Here is a 24,124-nt window from a genome sequence, read left to right as displayed (position 1 = left end):
AAGCCATTAAATGAAAAGAACAAATTGTACAGAGAGAGCAAACAGAGTTCCCCGTACTTTTTTGACAGGTTCAAGATATGAAGGGCACTCCTACTGTGCACTAGACACAAGGCCACGTGCTGTACATATGCTAATTTAATCTTCTCAGCAACATCTCCAGCTAGTTATTGTTATCTTTAGTTTTACAAACGAGAAGTAAAACTTGGAATAAAATTATCTTCAAGGTTTTAAGGTAAACTAAGATTGCACAGACGCAGATTTGAAACTGGAACTTAGATCATATCTAATGCCAGAGCCTCCATTTTTCTGTTTATGGGCAAGGCAGAGTTAGGATTTAGGTACTAGTGGAAAGGAGGAGAAATTAGATATTGCTATTGGTTTTTTTTCCCAGGAAAGTCCATAAACTGCCCCAAATCAGTAAATGCATTTGAAAGCTACAAACACTTGGGTATTTTTTGGCTGCTTTTGTATTATTTTACCACCACCCTCACCCTATTAGCAGGAAGGACTTTACTAATTTTGTGTTCCTCTGTTAAAAGGAGAAAAGGAAAATGCCTGGAGTTCCTAATGGAAATGTTTGTCACATAGAACCAGAACCACATGGGGGCCACAGCGGGCCAGAACTTCAACGCACTGGGCGGTAAGTTCTATGATGTCACAACTGATACTGCTTGCTGGGCAGAAGTTGTGTAAAAGAATGAGTCATCCTTTTTGCTTGCAGCCTCCTTCTCTGTAGTATCTTAATTGGCTGGGAATGATTTTTCAATGGGACCACTGACTAAGTATTATGAATCTATCAAATATTGTATTCATTCATTCAAGTTTCTGAAACCACCTACCATGTTCTGTCTCACCTCCTGTCCTTCCCACACATTGTTCCCACAGATTTGAGCACACATGTTCCCTTCCTCATCTCCCGGCTAACTGCTACTTATCCTTTGTCTCAGCTAAGGTGTCATTTTCTTTGGAAAGCTTTCCAGGATTCTCTATAGGTGAAGTTAGGTGTTCCTGCTATGCAGTGTCACAGCTTTGTCCCCTGCTTGCCTGCTACCATCCCCAGACCCCTGGTAGAGCCCTTATCATACTTTATTATTATTGCTTGAATTGTTGTCTTTCCTTCTAGAATGTTTGCTCCATAAGGGCAGGGACCCCATTATATACCTAGTACTCAGCACCATGTCCAGCACAGAGTGGGCACTCAATATCTGATGAATGAATGAATGAATGAATATTTTTAGAATGATGCCTGTTCAGTAACATGAATGGACTGGGTATGGATAAATATTGAGTGATTATTTTAAGAAACTCCTGTAGGGTAGGAAAGTAGGTACTATTTTAGGTGTATGTCTCAGATAGGCAGTCTGCTCTTCTAGGCCAAAATTTCAAGGAGTGACATCCAAGAAGAAGATTCTCTATGGTGAAGGAAATGGGTTTCCAGACTAGGTTTTATTTGCCAGGTAAGAAGGTGGTATAAGAGGATGATATTTTGGGTTGGAGTGACACCCAGAGGTGTCTCTCAAATCGTGGGAGAAGGTTGAGACTATGGTTCTGGCTCTGTAAGTTGTGCTGTGTCTGAGAAGGATCTGCTGGGTGGAGATTCTCAGGACAGGACTCATATCATGGAAAGAAGCTTTTAATGTCCTCTACTCCCTTGCTTTCCGTTTATTTTTTCCCTCCTTGCTTAAAGTTGCTTTCCTTATTTTTCTATCAGTAGTACTCTACCCAACGGAAACGGAAGGCTTTTTTTGAATTGTGGAGAGTGATCTATTTTTTCATTCTTGGAAATTCAGAGAGAGGAAGTGAGAGGAGACTGAAGCAGGAGACAATGGCACTAAACTAACAGTGTCCTGAAAGAGGAGTATATTTCCTGGTTGGAGGAATATATTTGATGTGCAGTTTGGGTGTTTTTTGTTGAGTTTTAGATGTTCAGCTTATTGTCATTTCAAGGGGAGATGGTCAGATAACACTCCACCATGTTTCTGGAGGAAGGTATTTGAGAATAGGGAAAGATAACTAACCAGGTTCTGGGGAGGATTCACTGGAGGAAAGGAGGAGTCCTTTGATAGAAGGGTCACCAAAAAGAGGGAGCAGCTTCTAAGAGTAAATTTAACATTTTCTTTAAAGAGGTCTGAGTTTCGTAGGGAGGTCTGGTATTGAGAGACAGTTCAAGGGAAGCAGCTGTCCTTAGAATAGGTTCCAGAATTGAGAGTGTCTTAGAAGAGGTGGTCTTGGGTATGAATTTGACAGTATTTCAGAGTTATGATTTATCTTTTAACTGCAAAGGGTGTCCACACCCTAAGATTTAGAATTTGAAAGTAATGGAAAGGAAGGCAACAAGGTCTCCTCCAAACAGACAATCTGTGCAGGAGTAGGATTTCAGGTTTCTTTTGGTATCAAAGAGAGGAGAATAAACTAGGGTTCCCAGCCTTTTGAGGGGAGTCACTTCTAATCAGTTTCATATGGGAGTTTGGGAGACCATTAGTTTGGATCACAACAATTATAGAATCTCGAAAATGGTGCCTAACATCCTAAAAGAAAATCCTAGATAGCCAGAACCATCACATGTTTAATCACCAACCCCAAATACCTTTACTCATAAATTCAAATAGGATTTGAGGACGTTGTCCCATAATGTCATGTCAGGAACTTCTGGAATTGACAAAGCTGAAAGGAAGGAAGGGTTATCTGGGCTCAGAGCCTAGTTCTGCTTGGTGTGGGAGATGTGCTTCTTCTTCCTGAGCTCCTAAAGTTTTCCTGAGAGCCCTTTGTAAAAGACCTCAAGACACATGGCCTTCCTCCCATTGTAGCCTTTTTGGAGACCGTATTGGGGACCATAGTTCTATGCCAACTCTGGCCCCTTTCCCAATTTCAAATTATATAGGGAGTCAATGTGAACCTTCCCCTGCAGATGGACATTCTAGAACTTTCTGGATCCTCCTGGACTACACGGACTAAAAATAAATTAGCCTAGTTTTTATAATTTTTCATACCTTTAGTTGTGTTTCTTTGAAGTGGTACACAACCTGGGGCAAAACTGAGAGACTTAGGGAATATTATCTTCGTTGGATGGAGCATTATTGGGAGATGTAGGAATGTAGACTCTTATGGAGGAGGGAAAAGAGACAAAGTTGAACACAGTGCTCTGAATTCTGTGTTATCTGACCTGCCACACCAGGGCTCCTACAGTGTCTGGACCTCCCTGATGTTGATGTAGACAGTGATGCCAGTACATTCCCATACATAACAAAGAGGAAGATTTGATTAGAGTGTACCTAGGTTAAAAGCTTCACAGCAAAGGAGATACTCTGGAAAGGGAGTTTCCAAGGTAGATTTATGTACTTCATTGGGGATTCCATTTTGGGGAAGGGTTAATGAAGAAAAGAATCAGGAGCTGCTGTCTCGATGATCCCCCCAAACTTCAAACAGGTTTCTTCCAAAGCACACCAGACAAATGGATGGCTGGCCTGTCCCTAAAGCCCTCCAGAGAAGGGCTCCCTAAGTCAGTGCTCCAGAGCCTAGTGACCCTCTACACGGGTAAGTCCTTTTTTGTATCAAGCTTAAATTCATATCCCTGTGTGCTTCCTGCCACCACCTCCCACCCCCGCCAAAAAAAAACCTTGAACATTAAGGGTAGTGTTGAAAGGTAAAGGAAGTCTCAAATGTGGAGAGAGGCATCCATGTCTAATAGATATCTGTGGTCGATGTGCAATTATGATCTGATTTTATGCATGAGTGAGCTATGTGGCTGAATCCATAAAGTGTTCAGAAATTATTTTATTAATTTATAGTTATACCATCAGTAAGAGCCTCAGATCTTTCCTCTCCTTTTTAAATCACTTCTAGGCAGACAGATGTCCTCCCTTTCTATGCTTCTCATAAATCCATTTCACATAAATTTTTTGTCTGTTACTGAAAGATACTCCTCCTGAAGGCGCCTCCTGTGTCCCAGGGCCAACCAATCGTGGCAGCATCTCAGGTTGTCTCAGTGGGGTGAGGCTCATTATTGCAGAAGGAGATTCTTCTCCTAGAATAACACCTTTCAGAGGAAGGCCATTGGTCATTAAGAAGTGGTATTTACATGTTGGCTAAAGATCCAGAAACACTTGAATCTCACCCCAGCCTAATTGCAGCTGCCTGTAAATTCCTTAAGGGGCTATTTGCCCATAGAAGAAAGCAAGATAAACGATATTACAAACTCGAGCCTTGGTCCCAAACCGTGAGGCAGAGCTCTGGTGCTCTAGGTTAGACCCTATGGATAGCTCCTTACCTACATATGTTTGCCAGACAGGCATTTAAAACCAAAGCAGGTCACGTGGCTGGCTCTGCCTCTCTCCCTTAAGCCCAGATCCAGACTGTGATGTTACTGCTGTAAGTTGAGGAAGTGTTTATCCCAACTATGCCCCACCAGACCAGAGGAAAAGAACAAGTGGGTAAGATAGTCTTCTGTATCCACCCGACACCCATTGTACCTGGCCAGATGAGAGAGAGAGCTTTTGAACGAGAGAGTAGATTGGTTTTTTTAAAGCTGTTTGTTAGGGAAAATTTCAAACATATAAACAAGAAGAGAGGATAGTATAATGAACCCCCCATGTGTCCATCAACAGTTATCAACATTTTACCAATCTTGTTTCATCTATTTCTCCTTACTTAATTGTTTTATTTTTGTTTTCTAGATTATTTTAAACCAAATCACCGGTAGCATGTCATTTTACCTGTAACTACTTCAGTATGTATCTTTGTCTGATAAGGATATATTTTAAAACAACTATTATGCCATTATTAAATCTAACAAAATTAATAATTATTATTGAAATCACATAATGCTCAGTCCATTTTCAACTTTCTGTGATTGTCTTAGCAACATCTTTTTATAGTTCATTTGTTTGACCAATCAGTGTTTACATTTGGTTATTATGTTCCCATTCTGTAACAGTCTTCTCTCCTTTTTTTCTATGCCATTGCTTTGTAGAAGAAACCAATTTGTCCTATGGAACGCTGAGTGGCTCTTTTCATTACTCACCTAACAACTTTCACCATGGTGCAATGACTCCGCTCTTAGAAAAAGTGACTCAGTCTGGAAACACTACTCTTTGGTGGGGGATATCTTGCTGTTGATCTGTCTTTTCCTTGGGAAGTAGAGATGGGTCCTGCCACCAAGTCCTGTTGATTCTAACTCCTGATTAGACCTTGAATCCATCTAGTTTTCCTCATCTCAGTCCACTGCTTCAGTCTTGCCCCACATTCCATCCATTACAGCCCCCACCAAAGTGATCCTTCCAGATGCATGTTTAATTATGTCGTTCCTCTGTTTACAATCCTCCAGTGACTTGACATATCATTAAGATAAAGTCCTGATTCCTCAAAACAGTTTATAAGGCCTTTCGTGACTCAGCTTTTCCAGCTGCTCCAGTCTCAGCTGTTGGTATCTGGCTCTCACACTGTCTTATCCAGCCACATCTCTTTCAGCACCTTGAACCTGCCATGCGCTCTCACCTCCAGGTGTCATTTATGCTAGCACATCTGCCTTATCAGGCTAACTCCTGGTGCATTCTCAGAGTCCCCGCTGAAATGCTGTTCTGTGCTGCCATGGCACCCTCACAACACTGCCTGTCTTACGCACCAGACCTTTGGTCCTGGAGAGAAAGGCTGTGTTTATCTTGCTCACTACTGCATCTCCAGTACCTGGCACAGTGCCTGGCATGAAGTACCTGCTACTACTTGTCAACAGCATGAATGAATTATTATCCTAATTCCTCAAGGGTAAGGTGGGTAGTTGTTCAGAGTAGGAAAGTACACATGAAAGAGGCTTTTAATATAGAAAGATGTAATAAAACTAACAATTTTAATATCTTGAATTGGTTTTGCATATTTCTTCCTAACAGCTCAGAATTTGAAGTTTGAAGCTAATACTTAATTTCATATTTATTTTTTGGAACTTTTGATTGAATGGGTAATGTGCCCACCCAAATTAATTCTTTTTATGCTGGGGATAATCATTCAAATTCATGGCCTTGGTTGCAAATAGAATCTGTGCTGACCCGAGACAGATCTCTTGTACTTGGGGTCAAATCGAAGCCAAACTATTACCTGAATACAGGGCACATGTGAAGTGCTTTCAAATGTGTGTGCTGTTCATATGCTTCTGCGGGAGAGGGACTGTGTTAGAGACTTGCCTGCCATGTTTCCACAGGCTATTTGGGGGCTTGGTGCTGGACATCAAACGGAAGGCCCCTTGGTACTGGAGTGACTACCGGGATGCCCTCAGCTTACAGTGTTTGGCCTCTTTTCTGTTCCTGTACTGTGCCTGCATGTCACCTGTCATCACCTTTGGTGGATTGCTTGGAGAAGCCACTGAGGGACGCATAGTAAGAACTTTTAACTACTTCTCATGGTCCCAGAGAAGACTTGAAAGGTTGTGGTGGCAGCCAAGTTCACTGGGGGGAAGGGGGAATTCTGTGTGCTAGGACCGAGGAGATTGGAGTCTTTCTATTGAATTGCTCTGGCATTCTGACTTCATACCATGCAGCAACATAGTTCTTCCTTTAGAACAGACTCTCCTCTGCTTGAATATCAATTTCAGTAGCTGATTACCCAGTTGAATTGCCCATTGCTCCAAGGATGCAAAATGATATATTAATGTCATTTGAAAATAAGATTTAAGGTGATTCTGTATGACAGTTCATAGTGTGAACATTATCACTGTGCTTCCTATATATATTTAAATACTGAATTGAATCACTGCACAATAGAACTTAGCTAAGGAATCATGTGTGGATGGATTTGGGCACCTGAATTATCAAAGTGATATCCATTTACAGGAGTATTAGACAGTATGTACATATCATTCTTGCTAAGATGAAAGACAAGCAAATGACTTGTCAGAGCATGCATGACAGCTAAGTGAAGAATGTACATGAGCCCACATTACTCATTACAGATGAGCTGTGGACTCAGGGATGATTTTTTTTCTCTCTCAGAGTGCAATTGAATCCTTATTTGGAGCCTCCATGACCGGGATTGCCTATTCCTTGTTTGCGGGGCAGGCTCTCACCATCCTGGGAAGTACTGGGCCAGTGCTTGTGTTTGAAAAGATTTTGTTCAAATTCTGCAAGTAAGACATTTAGTTTTTGAAAACTCTAACTGGATGTGTTATTGTGCTGTTAGGGTTGAATGCCAGGGTCCCAGGCAAGTATGAGTAGGCATATGTCATTCTGGATGGTAAAAACCTGAAGTAAGAACATCATTTGGTCTCTTTTCCTGCCCCCAGGTGGTACCATACCTAAAACAGCAGATCTCCGAGTCTTAAAGAGCTTTATTAGTGTCCCTCAGTCATTACTGAAATCTTGACTTTTTAGCTTTAAAAAAACTTTCCATAGCTAATTCAAGCTCCTCCATTTCCATTTTAAGTCAGTTTTTAATTTGGCCTAACATACTCCTTAATGTTGCTAGCAGTGGTGGAGGCTTAGCAATGCCCTTGTTTCCTTACTTTTCCCATAAAATCTTTTTTTTTTTTTAATTTTGTATTAGAAGTAAGAGCACGTGGAACCAAGGGCCATCTCCTTTTTCTTATCTGCAAGAATAAGATCTTAATCGTGTTGGGCAGTAATGGCAGAAATGTGTGTGGGACAATTCCTTCTTTCTCTACCTTCTATGTCTTTGCTATAGCGAATTCTACCCATGAAGCAAATCTTTGCCACAACTGTCCCCTCAGGGCAGCATTTAGGAGTGAAGCGCAGTCAGACTTAGGGAGAAACTGGGTTGCAATACTGGTATAGATAATGTGAGATAAATGAACCATATTGCTAATCCTTTGTCTCTTAATGCCATCTATCCAGGCTTTTTGATGAACTTTGGTTTTGTTTCAGAGACTATGCTCTTTCATACCTCTCCCTGAGAGCTTGTATCGGACTATGGACCGCCTTCCTGTGTATTGTCCTTGTGGCAACTGATGCCAGTTCCCTTGTCTGCTACATTACCCGCTTCACTGAAGAAGCGTTTGCCTCCTTGATTTGCATAATTTTCATTTATGAAGCAATAGAAAAGCTGATTCATCTGGCAGAGACCTACCCGATCCACATGCATAGCCAGCTGGACCACCTTAGTCTGTATTAGTAAGTGTGCATTCTGCTGTTTTTGTTTGTTTGTTTGTTTGTTTTTAATTGAGCAGAGGTCGTGAGTATAATGGCTGATGCAGTACACCAGGTAGTGCTTACTGCTTCTGTTAAGGAAGTATCTTGGCCCTGTGTGAACAGAGCTCAGATATGGATGTAGAGACTTGGGGAGCTGCCAGAGAAGAACAGTCAAAATTGATGACAGAGAGGATGGACCGAGAGTGAAATTCAGAGGGGACTTGAAAAATGCTTTCCAAGCATGTCTTTTGGTTCCAGGCATCAAGACAAAAATAGGCTGCAAATGTAGCAGGGAGAATTCAAGTTAGTTATTGGGAAAAATTTCTTTTTCTAAGGACTTGTGAGACCCTGAACCATGTTATCAAGATTCACTGAAAGTATGTACAGGCTACTTTTAGGAATCATTAGGTAGAGATATATTAATAATTCCTTCCAGACTCACAGGTCTCTTACCCTATAGCCTAAAGATCTAGAAATATATTTACTTACCTGGATTTCAACTAATGACACTGTGTTTTATTCATGTGTTCAGAATAATTTGGACCAGCTGGAAAAGAAACACAGTATTTGGTTGTGTTTTTAATCATCTAGGAGAGTCTTGTCCTATAAAACATTTCTTCTCTGGAATAGTATCCTCCAAATTATTACCAAAGGTCCACATCCTTTAGCTCTGTATATCAAGTCCCTGCCCCTTTTGGCTATACAGTTCTCATGTGGAGGGTCTAGTTGTGAAGTGGACAGTTTCAACCTGAAACTGCCTGAGTAGAGAGAGCATACAGCATGAAGAGTCTGTTAACTAGCCACAGATACACTTTTATAGATTCTAGTTATCCATTTATTAACCTGAAAAACATAAGTCATACAAAATTTATTAGAATTTTAAAAAATTATTTTGTTACAAAATGGCAACCATTAGGGAGCATGCTCTTTGAAGCCTAGTAGATTGCCCATTGGCATTGGAGTAAGGTTCATACTTTGACCTTTTTTTTTAGCATTTATTTAACAAATATTTGTTAAGCACCTACTATATGTCAGGCACTGTTTTAGGTCCTGGAAGCATAGCAATGAACATGACAGACAAAGGATCTTCTCTCATGAGGCTTATCTTCTAGTGGGAGAAGACAAAAGTGACCGGCTGTGGATTGAGTAGACTTTGGATTCAAATACTTTAATTCTTTGTTAATAAAGCTCAAGATAGTATTTTTCTTAGTTGCATTCCACTGTTGGTTCATATGGAGTTGATGTGAAGCTAGAATTTCCTTTAAATGATTTTATCTTAATATGTGTGAAACTGATTTTTTAATGGACTTAATTTTTTTTAGAGCAGTTTTAGGTTCACAGCAAAATTGAGCAGAAAGTACAGAGTTCCCATATACTCCCTGCCCCCACAAATGCACAGCTTCCCCCACTATCAACATCCCATGCCAGAGTGGTACATAAGTTACAATCAATGAACCTGCATTGATACACCATTATTACTTAGAGTCCATAGTTTACATGAGGGCTCACTCCAGTGCTGTAAAAATCTTCTGTGCTCTGCCTATTCATTGTTCCCCACCGCCCCAGCCCCTGGCAACCAGTGATCTTTATACTGTTTCCTTATTTTTACCTTTTCCACACAACATCATACAGTTGTAATCACACAGTATTTGGCTTTTCAGATTGGCTTCGTTCCCTTAGTAATATACATTGAAAGGTCTTCTATGTGTTTTGGCTTGGTAGCTCATTTCTTTTTATTTATATTTAAATATTTTTTAAATTGAAATTAAATTTATTGCGATAACATTGATTAATAATTATATAAGTTTCAAGTGTATAATTCTTTGTCATCTACGTATTGCATTGTGTACTCAACACCCAAAGTCTAGTCTCCTTCTGTTACCATATATTTGATCCCCCTTACCCTCTTCATCCTCCCCCTACCCTGTTCACCTCTGGTAACTACCATGCTGTTGTCTGTGTATGAGTTTGTTTGTTGCTTTTGTTTGTTTGTTGCTTTCTGTTTTATATCCCACAGATGAGTGAAATCATACGGTTCTTGTCCTTTTCCATCTAACTTATTTCACTTAGCACGATACTCTCGAGATCCATTCATGTTGTTGCAAATGGCAGTATTTCATCCTTTCTTATAGCTAAGTAATATTCCATTGTATATATATATACCACATCTTCTTTATCCAGTCATCCATTGAAGGACACTTAGGTTGTTTCTTTTTAGTGCTGAATAATAGTCCATTGTTTAGATGTACTACAGTATAGCCATTCATCTACTGGAGGACATCTGTTGTTTCCAAGTTTGGAACTGATTTTTTTATACCTAAAGGTAGGACTTTATAGCTTTCCCTATTTTTGTTTTGTTGATTTTCTCCTATTACTATAGTCTGTTGAGAGCTTTTTGAATTTTAATTCTGTTCATGCTATATCCTTAGAAGACATGTTCATTAAATTCACAGATGAAACAAAGTTGGTAGGAATGGCTATGTCAGTTTAGTATACTAGGCATGAAGTATGCTGGGAGTGGGAGGCAACATAGTGGCCCACAGGATAGGTATGGTCTGGTCTGGTTTAGATTGAAGACGCAGCCTGGGAAGCCAGAGAATGGCCAAGGCAGTGGAATATTACCAGGGATGATGCAGTGTCAGGAAGAGCTTACATCACAATTCTAGGAGATTGAATTTTAGAGCAAGAATGTGGCAGGGGTATAGGGAACAAGATATTTAGGCTTGGAAGGAGCTGTGGGGAGCCTAATGAGGTATCACGTCCTCCTTGCTATGCAGATTGAATTCCATAGGATAAGCCTAAGAGATAGAAACTAAGCAAGAAACCACCAGGGCTCATTCTGGGCACATCAGATGCCAAGCTTGGTTGTCAGCATGATTTAATCCAAGACCTGCATGCTGATTTGAGTCCATCTTTATTAATAACTGATGGAAAAGTTGGGGTATGGTTGGGCCTACAGATGGGCCTCAACCAATAAGACCAATTTCAGGGATCTGAAGTGGGCAAAGGAGAAACAGGCAGGCTCTGATAGAACCTTTAGGCCAGTCATAGCTAAAAATATTTCAATGAATACTTGGCTGCTTTCCTCAGGAATCTTTATTTTTTTAATCCCTCAGCTGCAGGTGTACTCTCCCAGAGAATCCAAACAATCATACACTACAGTACTGGAAGGACCACAACATCGTGACAACAGAAGTCCACTGGGCTAACCTGACTGTTACTGTAAGTCTGGGAGCTGCCAGATGGCCTAGCACTGTGACCGCCAGGTTTAAGGGGGAGGGACTTCTAGGTAGAAGTGGGTAGTCCTTCCGCAAGGTCTGGCATTTAAAGAAGTAAAACTTTTAAAAAACTATTCTTACTGTCATTTTTTCCTCCTTCGAAATCCTCTTATACATAAAGGGAAAGAGAAAAAGAAGATTATCTCTCTCTTCTCTTCCCATATACAATAGCTATACCCTGCCCAGTGACCCTACACTAAGGATATGTGGAGATGAAACCAGGCAGGGGTGGGGGGCAGATCCAGGTTTTATGGGGCTTGAGGAACACTCAAATTTGGAAGTCTTCTGTCATAAAAATAATATAGATTGCTAGGGCCCTCCCAGAACCTTATGTTTGCTTGAGACAGTTCTGGTTTCATTTTCAAAAGTGTCTTAGTTAAAACCTTAAGTAAGTAGTCAGCCTACCTGGAAGGGGCCTGTGCAAGTGAGATCCTCACAAGTGCATGGAGGTCAGTGCCGTTGGCAGCCTGTGACCCCCAGCAAGTATGGGATGACAGTGAGTGGTGGACTCTGAAAGCAGTAGCCAGTTTACTCCCTCCTGCCTGCCTTTCATTACTCAGAATGCTTGTTCCTCTAGGAATGCCAGATGATGCATGGAGAGTTCACGGGATCTGCGTGTGGCCATCATGGACCCTATACTCCTGATGTTCTCTTTTGGTCCTGCATTCTCTTCTTCACCACCTTCATCCTCTCAAGCACCTTAAAGACATTTAAGACAAGCCGCTATTTCCCAACCAGAGTAGGTAGCATGTTCATCCTTTTCTTTTGTATTAGAATTCTAACATAACAGAACCTATTCTCAGCCTCTGTGCTGCTTGCTGAGTAGAGTAGCAGGTGAGAGCTCTAAATGTCCTGATGAGCCACATTGTAGCATCTCTTCTTCTAGTGTCCGGCAGCCTCTTTCATAGGTGTGTAGCATGGAATAAGGAGTTAAAAGCGTTTTGATTTAAAAGTGCCAGGTGAGTTTAAGGTGGAGTAGTAGTCTCGAAAACCTATTGTCTCATTTTCAGAATACTGTTAAATCTCATTTCCAGAATGTTGAGACATGTAACATGCAATAGCTGGCTCTGGAATATAGTCAATTGGGATGATCACTTTGGATATGTAGGGGACCCCAAGGTCTCCTCCCGGGGATGGCTCTTGTAATAGCTTGTGAAATTACTTGTCACATTGACTGCAGCAGCCAAAATGCTTCTGGGAAATGACTTGGTTTGCATGACTGGTTGAAGTCTCAACAACCTTTCCCCGATGCAGATGGCACTGTTTTGTCATGACCAAAGGGCAGAATTATTTAAGGGCAGAATTAGAGGCCAAGTATAGAGCGGCTAAAGGAGCCATCGCTTTGAAAAAAAGCTCAAATCAGGAAGAAATGGTAGTTTTTTTTGTAAGTAAAGTTTCAGTCAGGTACATTTTCAGAGCAGGACGTGTGAATGGATGGAGGGCTCAGTTGATTAGATAGTTACTGTACACATCTACATGACCAAAACACATTCTTAGACATCAGTGAGCCTACTGATGTCTAAGTAGTTAAAGGAGTTAAAAGGAGGCACATATATAAGTTCTAGGTCGTCGTTCTGATCTGGACAAACAGTGAACAAGTGGCAGTTGTGCACTAATTCCTTGCTCAGGTCTGGACTATATGCTATGGGGGATGCAAAATAAATTTAAAACATGGTCACTGCCATTGGACAGGAAGGGGAAACACATGAAACAACCAGGTCCACATGAGACAGTAGTAAATAGCTGTATGCCAACCTGGGATGTAAGTGCTCTAAGAGTTCCGAGGAGAGCATTTGTGTGACATTAAGAGGAGAACAAATAAAACCAGGGATGGGGAGCTGGAAACCTCAGGTTTCAAAGGAAAGCAAAGTCTGGTTAAGGTGTTAGTGATGTTACACGTGGCTGAAATATATTTTTCTCTATAACTGTTGAAAGTTCAGAGTAAGGCGGGCACTAGGCATTTCAGAGGCATTGTATTTTTTTAAAGCTACTCTAAACTATAAAGTGAGATAGTCCTTTTAGGAACAAAATGGTGGTAAGTGCTGTGGAGAAAAATGAAGCAGGAAAGTAATATAGAAAGTACTGAGGTGCAGGGTGGTGACCAGTTTTAAGTAGGGTCATCAGAGAAGATCTCATAGAGAAGGTGATATTTTAGTGAACATAAAGGAGATAAGGAAGCAACCCAAGAGGTTACTGGAGAAAGAGCATTTGAGGTAGAGGGATGAGAAAGTACAAAGACCCTGAGGCAGGCCTGAGTCTAGCATGTTTAAGAAACAAGGAGGTCTTTGTGGCTGGAACAGAGTGAGGGAGCGGGAGAGCTTTAGGAGCTGGGGCCAGAGAGGGCATGATGCTTGCGTATGTGGGCCTCTTAGGCCAAGAGGGCCTTTTAGGTTTTTAACTAAGTGAAATTAGGAACCATTTCAAGGTTTTGGTGGAGGCATTAACTTGGATATATTAACATATTCCTGTTGTTTAAATATGCTTTTATTAATTCACTATAAAATTAAAACATTCTTCTGCGGATTTTTAAACCTTCTACAATACTAAATTCTTTTCTACCACATGCCAGGTACGCTCCATGGTGAGTGACTTTGCTGTTTTCCTCACAATCTTCACAATGGTGATTATTGATTTTTTGATTGGAATCCCATCACCAAAGCTTCAAGTTCCCAGTGTGTTCAAGGTAAACAGAGCTCAGGGTACTTGATACCTCATGTAGTTTCGTAGAATCTGGTTCCAGGTTTATTTAAAAGGCCTTTCCATAGTCTAATCATGAGTCTGGCAGTCCTCTAAATCTGAACCTTGCTCTTCATGCCTTACCTTTCAGAAAAGCAGACTCCTCAGGCTTCGCTAAGTTCAAGTCAGAAAAGTCAAAAAACAGCAAACCTAAGGTTGTTTAATGATTGAAAAGTATTATTTATGATCATTAATGTCACTGTTTTTAATATGTTAAGATTTAAAACAATGGAATGTGTGCATTTACATACATATACACTAGTTACTGTGGAAATGTGGGTCTCTGGAACAAGTCTGGATGACAGCACTTTCATTGAGCACCAACTGCATAAGGGGACCGGGAAGGATGAGAAAGCTAAGCATAGAACTCGGGCCTGCCCCTCAGGATCTTGCCTTGTGAGGAGGTAATCTGGCCGAGTGGCCTCATCTGGCATCCAGGGCTCCTGCCAGAGTAACCGGGACATCTCTTCAACCCTATTTCATTGTTTGTTTGTAGAACTCTCTATAATCTATAATATTTTTCCAAAAACCTATATAAAAAATAAAATGAATGTTCAATATATAGGGACTCCAAATATATTTGTTTGGGAGCACTAACTGAGTAAACAGAGAAGATGGAGAAGCTGAGCTCAGCTCCATAGATCCCCACAGAGTGGAGAGGAAAGAAAACCTGGACATATTCAGTGACTGGAAAAGAATTATAAAATGAAAGAATGGGAGAGGCTGGGGAGGAGAAGGAAGGCAGGAATAAAGGCAGTCTTTGAATAAAGGCAGGAATAAATGCCCTGTACAGTTGGCAGTTGGCCTTTGTCTCCTCTCTCTCTCTTTCTCCCTCCCTCCCTCCCCCGCCCCATACATCTCTCTCTTTCTCTCTTTCTCTCTTCTCTCTTTCCCCCTGAAGTAGGCCTGGTTAAAAATATCTTTTTCCATATTGCCTGAAATTTTTAATTTTGTTTTGTTAAATTTGCTAAAATGCCACCAGTTCGAGATTTATGGGTTTAAAAGCACCCTCTTTAAACATATATCTCTGAGAATATGTTATTCTCACCTTAGGTGAATGAGCGCAATCAGCTTTCTCTCTAATACCTAGCTGAGGTCAGCCCTGCAGGAGGAACGGACTTTGTGTAAAAATAAGTAATTTGGGAGCATTAAGTAGTCCTTGGAAAGGTTCCCTGATGGGCAGGCTGAAGATAGTCAGAAGGCACTGAATTTCTGGGACATTTGGGAAGAAGGCCTCTGGGAAGTGGGAGAAAGGTGAGAAAGGGAAATGGAAGAATATGGAAGTCATTAAATTATTTTTTGTCAACAGTTTTGTTGTTAATTATATTTTACTTGGGCTAATGTTGAGAAAAAGTTGCTTTCTTTGTGCACGGGGATTTCGAGAGTAGGGGGAGGAAATAAAGGATTTATGAATATTCCATAAGAAGTTGATAATTGAGGATCGACTCTTTCAAAGGGGATTTGTAACAAAGTCATAGATTTCCTAAGGAGTTTCTGAATTTCATGCTTTTTGTTTGTTTGTTTTTAAAGGATTTTCATTTAAGAATAAAAAGAAATGTGACTATTGTGATTCAGTTTGATTTGTTTTGCTGTAATGGCTATAGTTAACTTAAAATACAAAAATAAAACCTTGTTTTTTCCCTTTAGCCAACAAGGGATGATCGAGGGTGGATTATTAGTCCCATTGGCCCCAATCCCTGGTGGACTGTGATAGCTGCAATTATCCCAGCTCTTCTCTGCACTATCTTAATATTCATGGACCAGCAGATCACAGCTGTCATCATTAACAGGAAGGAACACAAGCTCAAGGTAACAAGAAGTTCTGACCTAGAAGGACTAATGACAGCCTGTAACATTTTTTTAATTGTAGGGTAAACCCATTTAGGCCAGGAACTGTAGAACCTGGATGGAAGCAGTCACGGAAAGAAGGAGCTCATGAGAGGTTTCCAGGGGTTTCTAATCCCTAGAGTGGAACATGATGGTATGATGCAAAAGAAGCTTGGGCTCCATTACTCTTCTCTTAAACCTGTGGGGAAAGTGGCCAGGCTGAGTTCCTGGTGGTCCTTATATAGCCACATGCTGTGTGTCAGGTTATCTTCCTGAGGTTCAGGTCAGAGCTTGGGCTACTGTTTCCTAGATCAGGTATTCTCCCATTAGTGTCCATTACTGAGGTTTCCAGACTGAACATTAAGCCCAAGGATCCTCAAGAGGTAAGGTTGGCTCCACTGCATGTTTTAGGGAGAGGCTTCATGGCCTCATCTCTGTTCTTTCCTTACTTAGAGTAGGCAACATGCATATTTGTCAAGGATCTGGGGGTGCATTGTAGGAACCTAATAAGTACATTTAATTTCAACTCCTTTAGTGTCTACCATCTAGAATGGTCAAGATGTGGCTTGGTCTCTGGCGACTCTGCCAAGGAAGGATGAATCTTCGAATGTGTGAGACTCAGAGTGAGATCTGGGGCACTTGGATAAAGAACGGATGTTGGCATGTTTTGCATAGGCTAAGGTTTCCCTTTTTCTTCTCTGTTCCCTCCAAATGAAGAGTGGCCGAAAGACCTGTCTGGTATCACTGGACCCCTTCCTCCTTACCTATACAGCCCTTCCTGCTTTGGGCCTGAGACTCTTAGCTCACCGTTCTATGCCCTACTACAGCCAGACCATTGGTAGTGACAGAGACTCTTTTCCTCCCACAGAAAGGCTGTGGCTACCACCTGGACCTGCTGATGGTGGCCATCATGTTGGGTGTCTGCTCCATCATGGGCCTGCCCTGGTTTGTGGCTGCAACTGTCCTGTCCATCACACATGTGAATAGCCTCAAACTGGAATCTGAGTGCTCTGCTCCTGGAGAACAGCCCAAGTTCTTGGGCATCCGAGAGCAGAGAGTGACAGGCCTTATGATCTTTGTGCTGATGGGCTGCTCGGTCTTCATGACAGCAATATTAAAGGTAATCATTCATTCACTCATTAGGTAATATATTGAGTGCCTGATTTGAAAATAAGAGCTTATTCTAGTGGTGTAAGACAGATAAGACATGGTTAAGAAAGTTAGTTAAGAAAACAATAATTACAGAATAAAAGTGATCAATGAAAATATACAGTGGTCTACAGTGCTATAGAAAATTAAGGAGGTGCTGTTTTAGTTAGTGTGGTCAAAGAAGGCCTCTCTAAGGAGATGGTATTTAAGCTGAGATGCAGCCAGCCATGCCAGGGAGAGCGGGGAATGGCTTGGGGGAAAGGGAGAAAAACAGTCTAGTGAGGCCCCGAGTTGGAAAGAGTGATGAATAGGAAACCTCCGGGCCATGTGACTCAAGGATGTTGAGTAAAGGCAAAAGCACAGTGAGATGAGATTGAAGAGTAAGCAGGGGCAGACCATGCAGGGCCTTGTTGACGCTGGTAAAGGTAGCATTTGAAGGGTTTTAACAGAAGGACATGATCGATTTAGTATTTTCAAAAGATCACTCTGGCTGATGGCTAGAGTCTGAGGTTTTAGGGTTGGGGAAAAATAGAAGCAGAGAGACCAGTGAGGTTATTACAGATAGGGATGTGGTGGCTCGGGTAAGGAAGTTGGCAGTAGGGATGGATAAAAGGCATGTCTGCTGTATATCTTGGAGGCAGATCCAAAGGTCTTGCCTGTTGACTAGATGTAGAATTGAGTGAGGAAAATGGAAAAACACCTGCTAGGTTTCTGACTTGGGCAGATGGCATTTAGATGGGGAAATGATTTTGTGACAGGCGTGACTGTGGTCAGATTTTGGGTGAGATCTTTAGGAGGCATCTGAGTAAAGAAGCTAGAGGAGGGTTCTGAACTAAAAATATAAATGCGGGAGCACATAAGTGATATTGAAAGCCAAGGGAGTAGATGAGATAACTGAAGGAGAAGGGTAGATATAAAAGAGAAGTAGGACCAGAGAGAACAGTCTAAAGAGCTCCGTATTTAGAAGTTGGATAGAGGAGGAAATGTAACAGAGACTCAGAAGGAGCTGCCAGAGGTAGGAGGGAAACCAGGAGAGTGTGGTGTCAGGGAAGTGATGTGAGGGGAGTGTTTCAGGTAGGAGAGATTAGTTAGAAACTGTCTGGAAAGATGAAGACTAAACCAAGGCCATTGGATTTGACAACATGGAGGCCTAATGTGACTTGACAAGAGCAGATTCAGTGGAACAATAAGGCAGAAGCTGAATTAACAAGGGACTAATGAGTAAATAGGATGTGAGGAAGTAAAGAGTGTGAGTGGACAACTCTTTCAAGAGGTTTTTCTGTAAAGTGGAACAGAAAAATGGGCAGTGGCTGGTGTGAGATTTGAGGTTAAAAGGGAATTTTTAGAAAGATGAAAAATACCTGAATGTGAGAAAAAACTTTTGTGTGTGGGTGTAAGGCCTGCATCTGGGAAAAATGGGGTGAGAAGGAAAGCTCTGTGGCCGTATCTTCAAGCCCCAACCATTCTGGAGCACTTACTTGTGTCTCTCTTGCTTCCATTTCTCTTTTTTTCGTGAATCTCTGACCACCCTAGCCTGCACTGCAAATACTATTTAAGGGTGAGATGAGAGAGATGGGAAAGAATTCTGCACTATCTGCCTGTCCACTCAATCTTGCCACCTCTTCTCATTACCCTCTTCTACTCTCTGTCCCTAGTCCTTCCCCACTCCTACTGCTGGTCTAGGTGCCATCTGAAGAAGCCCAAAGATTGCTGCTCCTCCAGGAATGTAACCACAAAGGCATGGTGGTGGGCATTGCCTGGCCTTCCTTTAACTACCTTGGGAGGATTCTTTTAGGAAACCATTCAATAGTTCTGCAAACAAGGTAGCACCAAATTGAGACATCTACTCACTCTAGAGCTGGAACAACATAAAAATCCAATGGGGAATTTTCTAGTGCTGAGAGCAATTATGTTTGGGAATGTTCTTTAGCCTCAGAATAAAAGCAAGTCGAGTTTAGTCTTCAGCTCTGAGATTTTCCTTGCCTTGATTCTATAGACCTCATTTCCCTACCTCATAGAGTTGCTCTGAAAATTACTTGGATTAATGTATGTGATGTGGTAGGTATATATGTAGATTCAATATAAAAACGTTGTTATTTCTCCCCAGGTCATTCCTTCTCTGATAAGGTATCTTATTTCCCCACTCCTGCCCTCAAGTCTGCTTAGTAAAAGAAACTTTTCTAGTCCATGTTAAAATACACCAAATCCCTGAGGAGATGACTATGTGATTACAAAATGTTTAAGAGGTATCAGTTTTATAAAAGAGGTGTGTCTATGGGTGTGTGTGTGTGTGTGTGTGTGTGTCCACCCATCCCCACGGAAGAGGAAGAGCCAGACATAGGTGAGAGGTGAAGCCTATGATTAAACCAGGACCAGATTACACTTACATGTAATCATTTCATTTCAGAACAAAATGATTTTTATCACTGTCGACTTGCTTTTACTTCTGCTTCTTAATCATGTAAAGGCAGCAGAAACTAATGCAATATGTATACAGTGATTTTGTGACTGTGCTTCCTTCTTGAAGATTTAAAAGTTGATATAGTCCAGAGTGTGCTGATACCAAGTATAATCTCTGGTCTTTCTGCCCTTGTCTTCAGTTCATCCCGATGCCGGTACTCTACGGAGTCTTCCTCTACATGGGAGTCTCTTCACTACAGGGAATTCAGGTATTGCATGGCTCAGCCAGAGCAGTCTTCTCACTGTGAGCTCACCTGTCCTGACTGAGGGCAGGGTGGAGGGACACAGCTCCCTCCCCTAGGGAAGCACAAACCAGTTTTGAGAAACCATTTCCTAGTCTTGTTAAGCTATTGTAAACATTTCTTTGGACATCGGGCAAAATACAGTCATGTTGGCATGAGGGTGCAGACACTTACAGCTGGTCTGGCTTGATGTCATGATTCTAGTCATTTGTTAATTATTCAACAGACAATTATTAGGCACACATTAAACACTAGGTGCTTTGTCAGATGCTAGTAAACTTAGATACAAAAGATTGGTCAAGAATCAAACTGGCTTCCACACAGGAACAATGCTAGTTTTAGTGCTAGGCTAAAGTGTGAGAGAGGGGGTTTAGTTGTACATTGATGAAGAGATTGGGTAGTAGTGGGAGCTGCTCCATGTAAGCAGATATAGCTTCCTGTCACACTCTGCCTTTTCCTATCTATCAACTCATTCCTCTCAGACCTTTGAACAGAGAAACTCAGGAGCTCGTTACTGATTACTTGGGTACCCCAGATGATATGATGACTTAGCTGCTGCTTCTATTTTTGGCTAGTTCCTCTTTGTTTTTATGGAATATCTAGTGGTTATTCTTATACACTGAATTCTAATGTGACTTTGGGCAGGTTATTTAATCCCTCTGGGTCTCTGTTTTCCATTTTATAATATAAGGATGGTCATATTTTCTGTATCGATTGTTATGAGGTTTGATTTTATGTTTCCACTATAAGTAATCATGAGAATCTTCAAACTCCTCCAATAACCAGGAGGAGATTTAGTTTTGATAATAAAGAGAAAGATGCAATTACCTTATTTTGTTTTCTCAGGAGCCATAGTGTGGGGTAGGAAAAAGAAATTTGAACCTAGACTTTAAAATGGTGGATCTGAATTTTGACTCCGTCACTTACCAACCGTGGCCAAATTACATGCCCTCTCTGAGATTCAGTTTCCATTTCTGTCCAGTGGAAATGGTATTATCTACCTTTCAGAGCAGGTGATACAAGGGATACGAATGGGCCCAACAAGGCTTCTGACCCAGAGAAGCCTCCTGAAAATAAATGCCAGTCCCTCCCTTTCAGTTCTTTGATCGTCTGAAGCTCTTTGGGATGCCTGCAAAGCACCAGCCAGATTTCATCTACCTTCGGCATGTGCCACTGCGCAAAGTGCACCTCTTCACCCTCGTCCAACTAACTTGCCTTGTTCTGCTCTGGGTCATCAAGGCGTCTCCAGCCGCTATTATCTTTCCAATGATGGTGAGTTTTTCAAAAATTATTTGTTTTTTAAAACTGTGATAAAATATACATAACATATAATTTACCATCTTAACCTTTTAAAGTGTATAGTTCAGTACATTCACATTGTTGTGCAACTATTGCCACCATCCATTTCAACTTTTTTCATCTTGCAGAACTGAAACTCTGTGCTCATTAAACAGCTCATTTAACAATAATTCCCCATTTCCTTCTCCCTTCATCCCCTGGCGACCACCATTCTGCTTTCTGTCTCTATAAATATGACTACTCTAGGGATCTCATAAGAGGAAAACCATACAGTATTTGTCCTTTTGTGATGGGCTTATTTCACTTGGCATAATGTCTTCCAGGTTCATCCACGTTGTAGCGTGTGTCAGAATTTCCTTCCTTTTTAAAGACCGAATAATATTCCATATGTATGTGTATACACACATGCACACATATACCACATTATCGTGAATAATGCTAACAGGAAACAAATACCTGTTTGTGTCCCTGCTTTCATTTCTTTTGGGTATATACCCAGAAGTAGGATCACTGGATCATATGGCACTTCCATTTTTAATTTTTTGAGGACCTGTCATACTGTTTTTCATTGCAGCAATACCATTTTATATTACTAACCAGCGCAGAGGGTTCCGATTTCTCCACATTTTGCCAACACGTATTTTCTGTGTTTTTGTTTTTGAGGTTTTTGTTTGTTTGTTTGTTTTTAGATAACAGCCAAACAATGGTATCTCATTGTGGTTTTGATTTGCATTTCCCTAATGAGTAGTGATATTGAGCATCTTTTCATGTGCTTATTGGCTATTTGTATCTCTTCTTTGAGAAATGTCTATCCGAGTCCTTTGCCCATTTTTTAATTAGGTTGGTTTTTTTGTTGTTGTTGTTGTTGAGTTTTAGGAGTTCTTTATATAATATGGATATTAATCCCTTATTGATGATGACTTTTTGGTTGATCTTCATAGGAGCAGCATTATTTAGGGGACCTTGAGGTGGGGATGCATGTGTGTAACAGTTTGTTATGTTTATTTTCTAGATTATCAGTCTGCCTGGCCTTCTTTCCTTTCCTTCCTTCTTCCCTCCCTCCCTCCTTTCCTCCTTCCTTCCCTCCCTTCCTTCCCCTTTCCCTTCCTTCCTTTCCTCTTCCTCTTCCTCTTTCTCTTTCTCTCTTTCTCTTTCTCTCTCCCCCTGTCTCTCTTTCTTTTGTGAATCTGACATGGAGAGGAGCCTTCATGTTTGCAATAATTTGCATATTACTTTAAAGCAATAGAGTTCCAATTTAGAATTTATTGTGATCAGAACTGCCTAAAGTGGTAGAAGTACACTGTTTTAAGCCACTGAGGAGAGGAGGAGGTTCGTCTAGGACTGATAAGTGACTGGGACATCCTTATGTCCTTTCTAACCGAAGCAAGATCTTTGGAAAGAAGACTAGAGAAGCTGAACTATGTGTGGTGCAACAGGTGACAAGCTGTTTTCTAAATCTAGGGCGATGATGAAATTCTTGCCACCTGACTGTTTCATCGCCTCTTCTTGATTCCTTCCTTTCTCTGGCTCACTCTGTGTTACAAAGATACTGAAAATTCAGTGGAATGTTTGACAGTTACCCAAAGGGTAGGCCTCTAGAGAAAAGAGGCAATGAGGATAATGTTTGGTACTTGTTTAGGTACTTTTGAACTCTGTCTTACCGGGAGAATATTCAAGGGTGAGGAAACTAGAGGCGGGTTTCTTTTTCCCTGGTCTCCTAGGCATATGCTTTTCTGACGGTTTCTCAATTTTGTCAGAATACACATAGGGTTCTGCATTTGGGTGTTATGTTCAGGGGTTTAGTGTTTGGTTAAAGAAATAGCAAGTTCCTAACAAATCCCGGAGGGATGCTATCAATTTTGGATTTATTGGGAAAATAGTCACTGAAATTCAGAAGAAATTTGGTTGAATTTAATAAGCTTTATTTGCCTCATTCTTTGTCCAGCCACCAGATGTAGCTGGTGAACACCAGTCAATCCAGGCAGGTCTTTCTGGATTATTACTGGTTCACGTTTGACTAAAATGGCCCTTGTGGGGAAAAAAAAGTAGAGTAGCAGTTGAGATCCATTGACCTGTTTCTGTTGAGGAAATTAGGCAAGTCACTTTCTCTCCCTGGGCCTCAATTTTCTCACTTATAAAGAGTGTCAGACCAGACCAGAAGGCAGAGACAAAAACCACTAGAGATCCATGATGCAGGCATAAAGCAAGGATTTGGTGGAGAAATGCATAGGCAAGGCATCAGAGGGAATCCAGAGGGTCCTTCAAGGTCCCTTCACCCCATGGGGAGTCATGCCTGGGATGGGCATGGCTGGCCCCACCATAGCCATGCTCCTGCAGAGGCTCTGCAACCCCATGTGCCCTGTAGCTCTGCAGGCCCCAGGCCAGGGGAAGGCAGCTCTTAGGGCCATCTGCAGATGAAGTGTTTCTCTTTTCATTAAGGGAATTAAATTAGTTGCTCTCTAGGTTGTAGAGTTGTTAAGATAGTTAAATAAATATTGTATATAAAACACTTACCTTAGTATCTGGTCCGAAGAGGGCACTCAATAAAAGGCAACTATCATTATTATTATGGTTTGATTTTGCTTGAAATGTCCTCATCCGCTGTGAAAGTAAGACTTTGCTTTTAACTCCAGGAAGTAAATGAGCCCCTTTAATTCAGTTTCTTTATTTTTCTTCAGGTTTTGGCCTTGGTCTTTGTCAGGAAAGTCATGGATCTTTGCTTCTCAAAGCGAGAGCTGAGCTGGTTAGATGATCTCATGCCTGAAAGCAAAAAGAAGAAGTTGGATGATGCCAAAAAGAAGGCCAAGGAGGAAGAGGTCATAGTTCTTGCACCAACTGTACACTTTGGGGCAGCCTCAAATTTCAGAACATAGGATGGGCCACATGAAAAGTCAGCATGTCTGGAATCCCAAGGGTTATATTTAGGAGCTGGGAAGAGTCTTCCAAAGCTGTTTTCAGCTGAGAAAGGATTAAAGATTCTTGTCCCTGTCTGCCCTTCATTTTT

At 41.3% G+C, this 24,124-nt stretch overlaps 1 protein-coding gene across 4 annotated transcripts in view; it reads left to right on the top strand.

Moving 5' to 3' along the window:
• SLC4A8 (solute carrier family 4 member 8) overlaps positions 1-24,124 on the top strand; it is a 67,790-nt gene that overhangs the window by 31,086 nt on the left and 12,580 nt on the right. For 3 of the 4 annotated variants that reach the window (XM_039862081.1, XM_039862080.1, XM_039862082.1), the window contains 12 exons: positions 540-640; positions 6,191-6,365; positions 6,978-7,111; positions 7,866-8,111; positions 11,246-11,351; positions 11,985-12,146; positions 13,977-14,090; positions 15,791-15,952; positions 16,839-17,090; positions 19,720-19,788; positions 20,920-21,093; positions 23,799-23,936. In XM_039862081.1, the coding sequence (XP_039718015.1) occupies positions 540-640; positions 6,191-6,365; positions 6,978-7,111; positions 7,866-8,111; positions 11,246-11,351; positions 11,985-12,146; positions 13,977-14,090; positions 15,791-15,952; positions 16,839-17,090; positions 19,720-19,788; positions 20,920-21,093; positions 23,799-23,936 (1,833 nt within the window). The remainder of the gene's footprint in view (positions 1-539; positions 641-6,190; positions 6,366-6,977; positions 7,112-7,865; positions 8,112-11,245; positions 11,352-11,984; positions 12,147-13,976; positions 14,091-15,790; positions 15,953-16,838; positions 17,091-19,719; positions 19,789-20,919; positions 21,094-23,798; positions 23,937-24,124) is intronic. The other variant, XM_039862083.1, reaches the window with a different exon arrangement.

Source organism: Pteropus medius, unplaced genomic scaffold (assembly GCF_902729225.1).
Source record: "Pteropus medius unplaced genomic scaffold, Ma_sr-lr_union100, whole genome shotgun sequence".
NCBI classification, from domain to species: domain Eukaryota; kingdom Metazoa; phylum Chordata; class Mammalia; order Chiroptera; family Pteropodidae; genus Pteropus; species Pteropus medius.
This window is presented reverse-complemented; position numbering and strand designations above follow the sequence as displayed.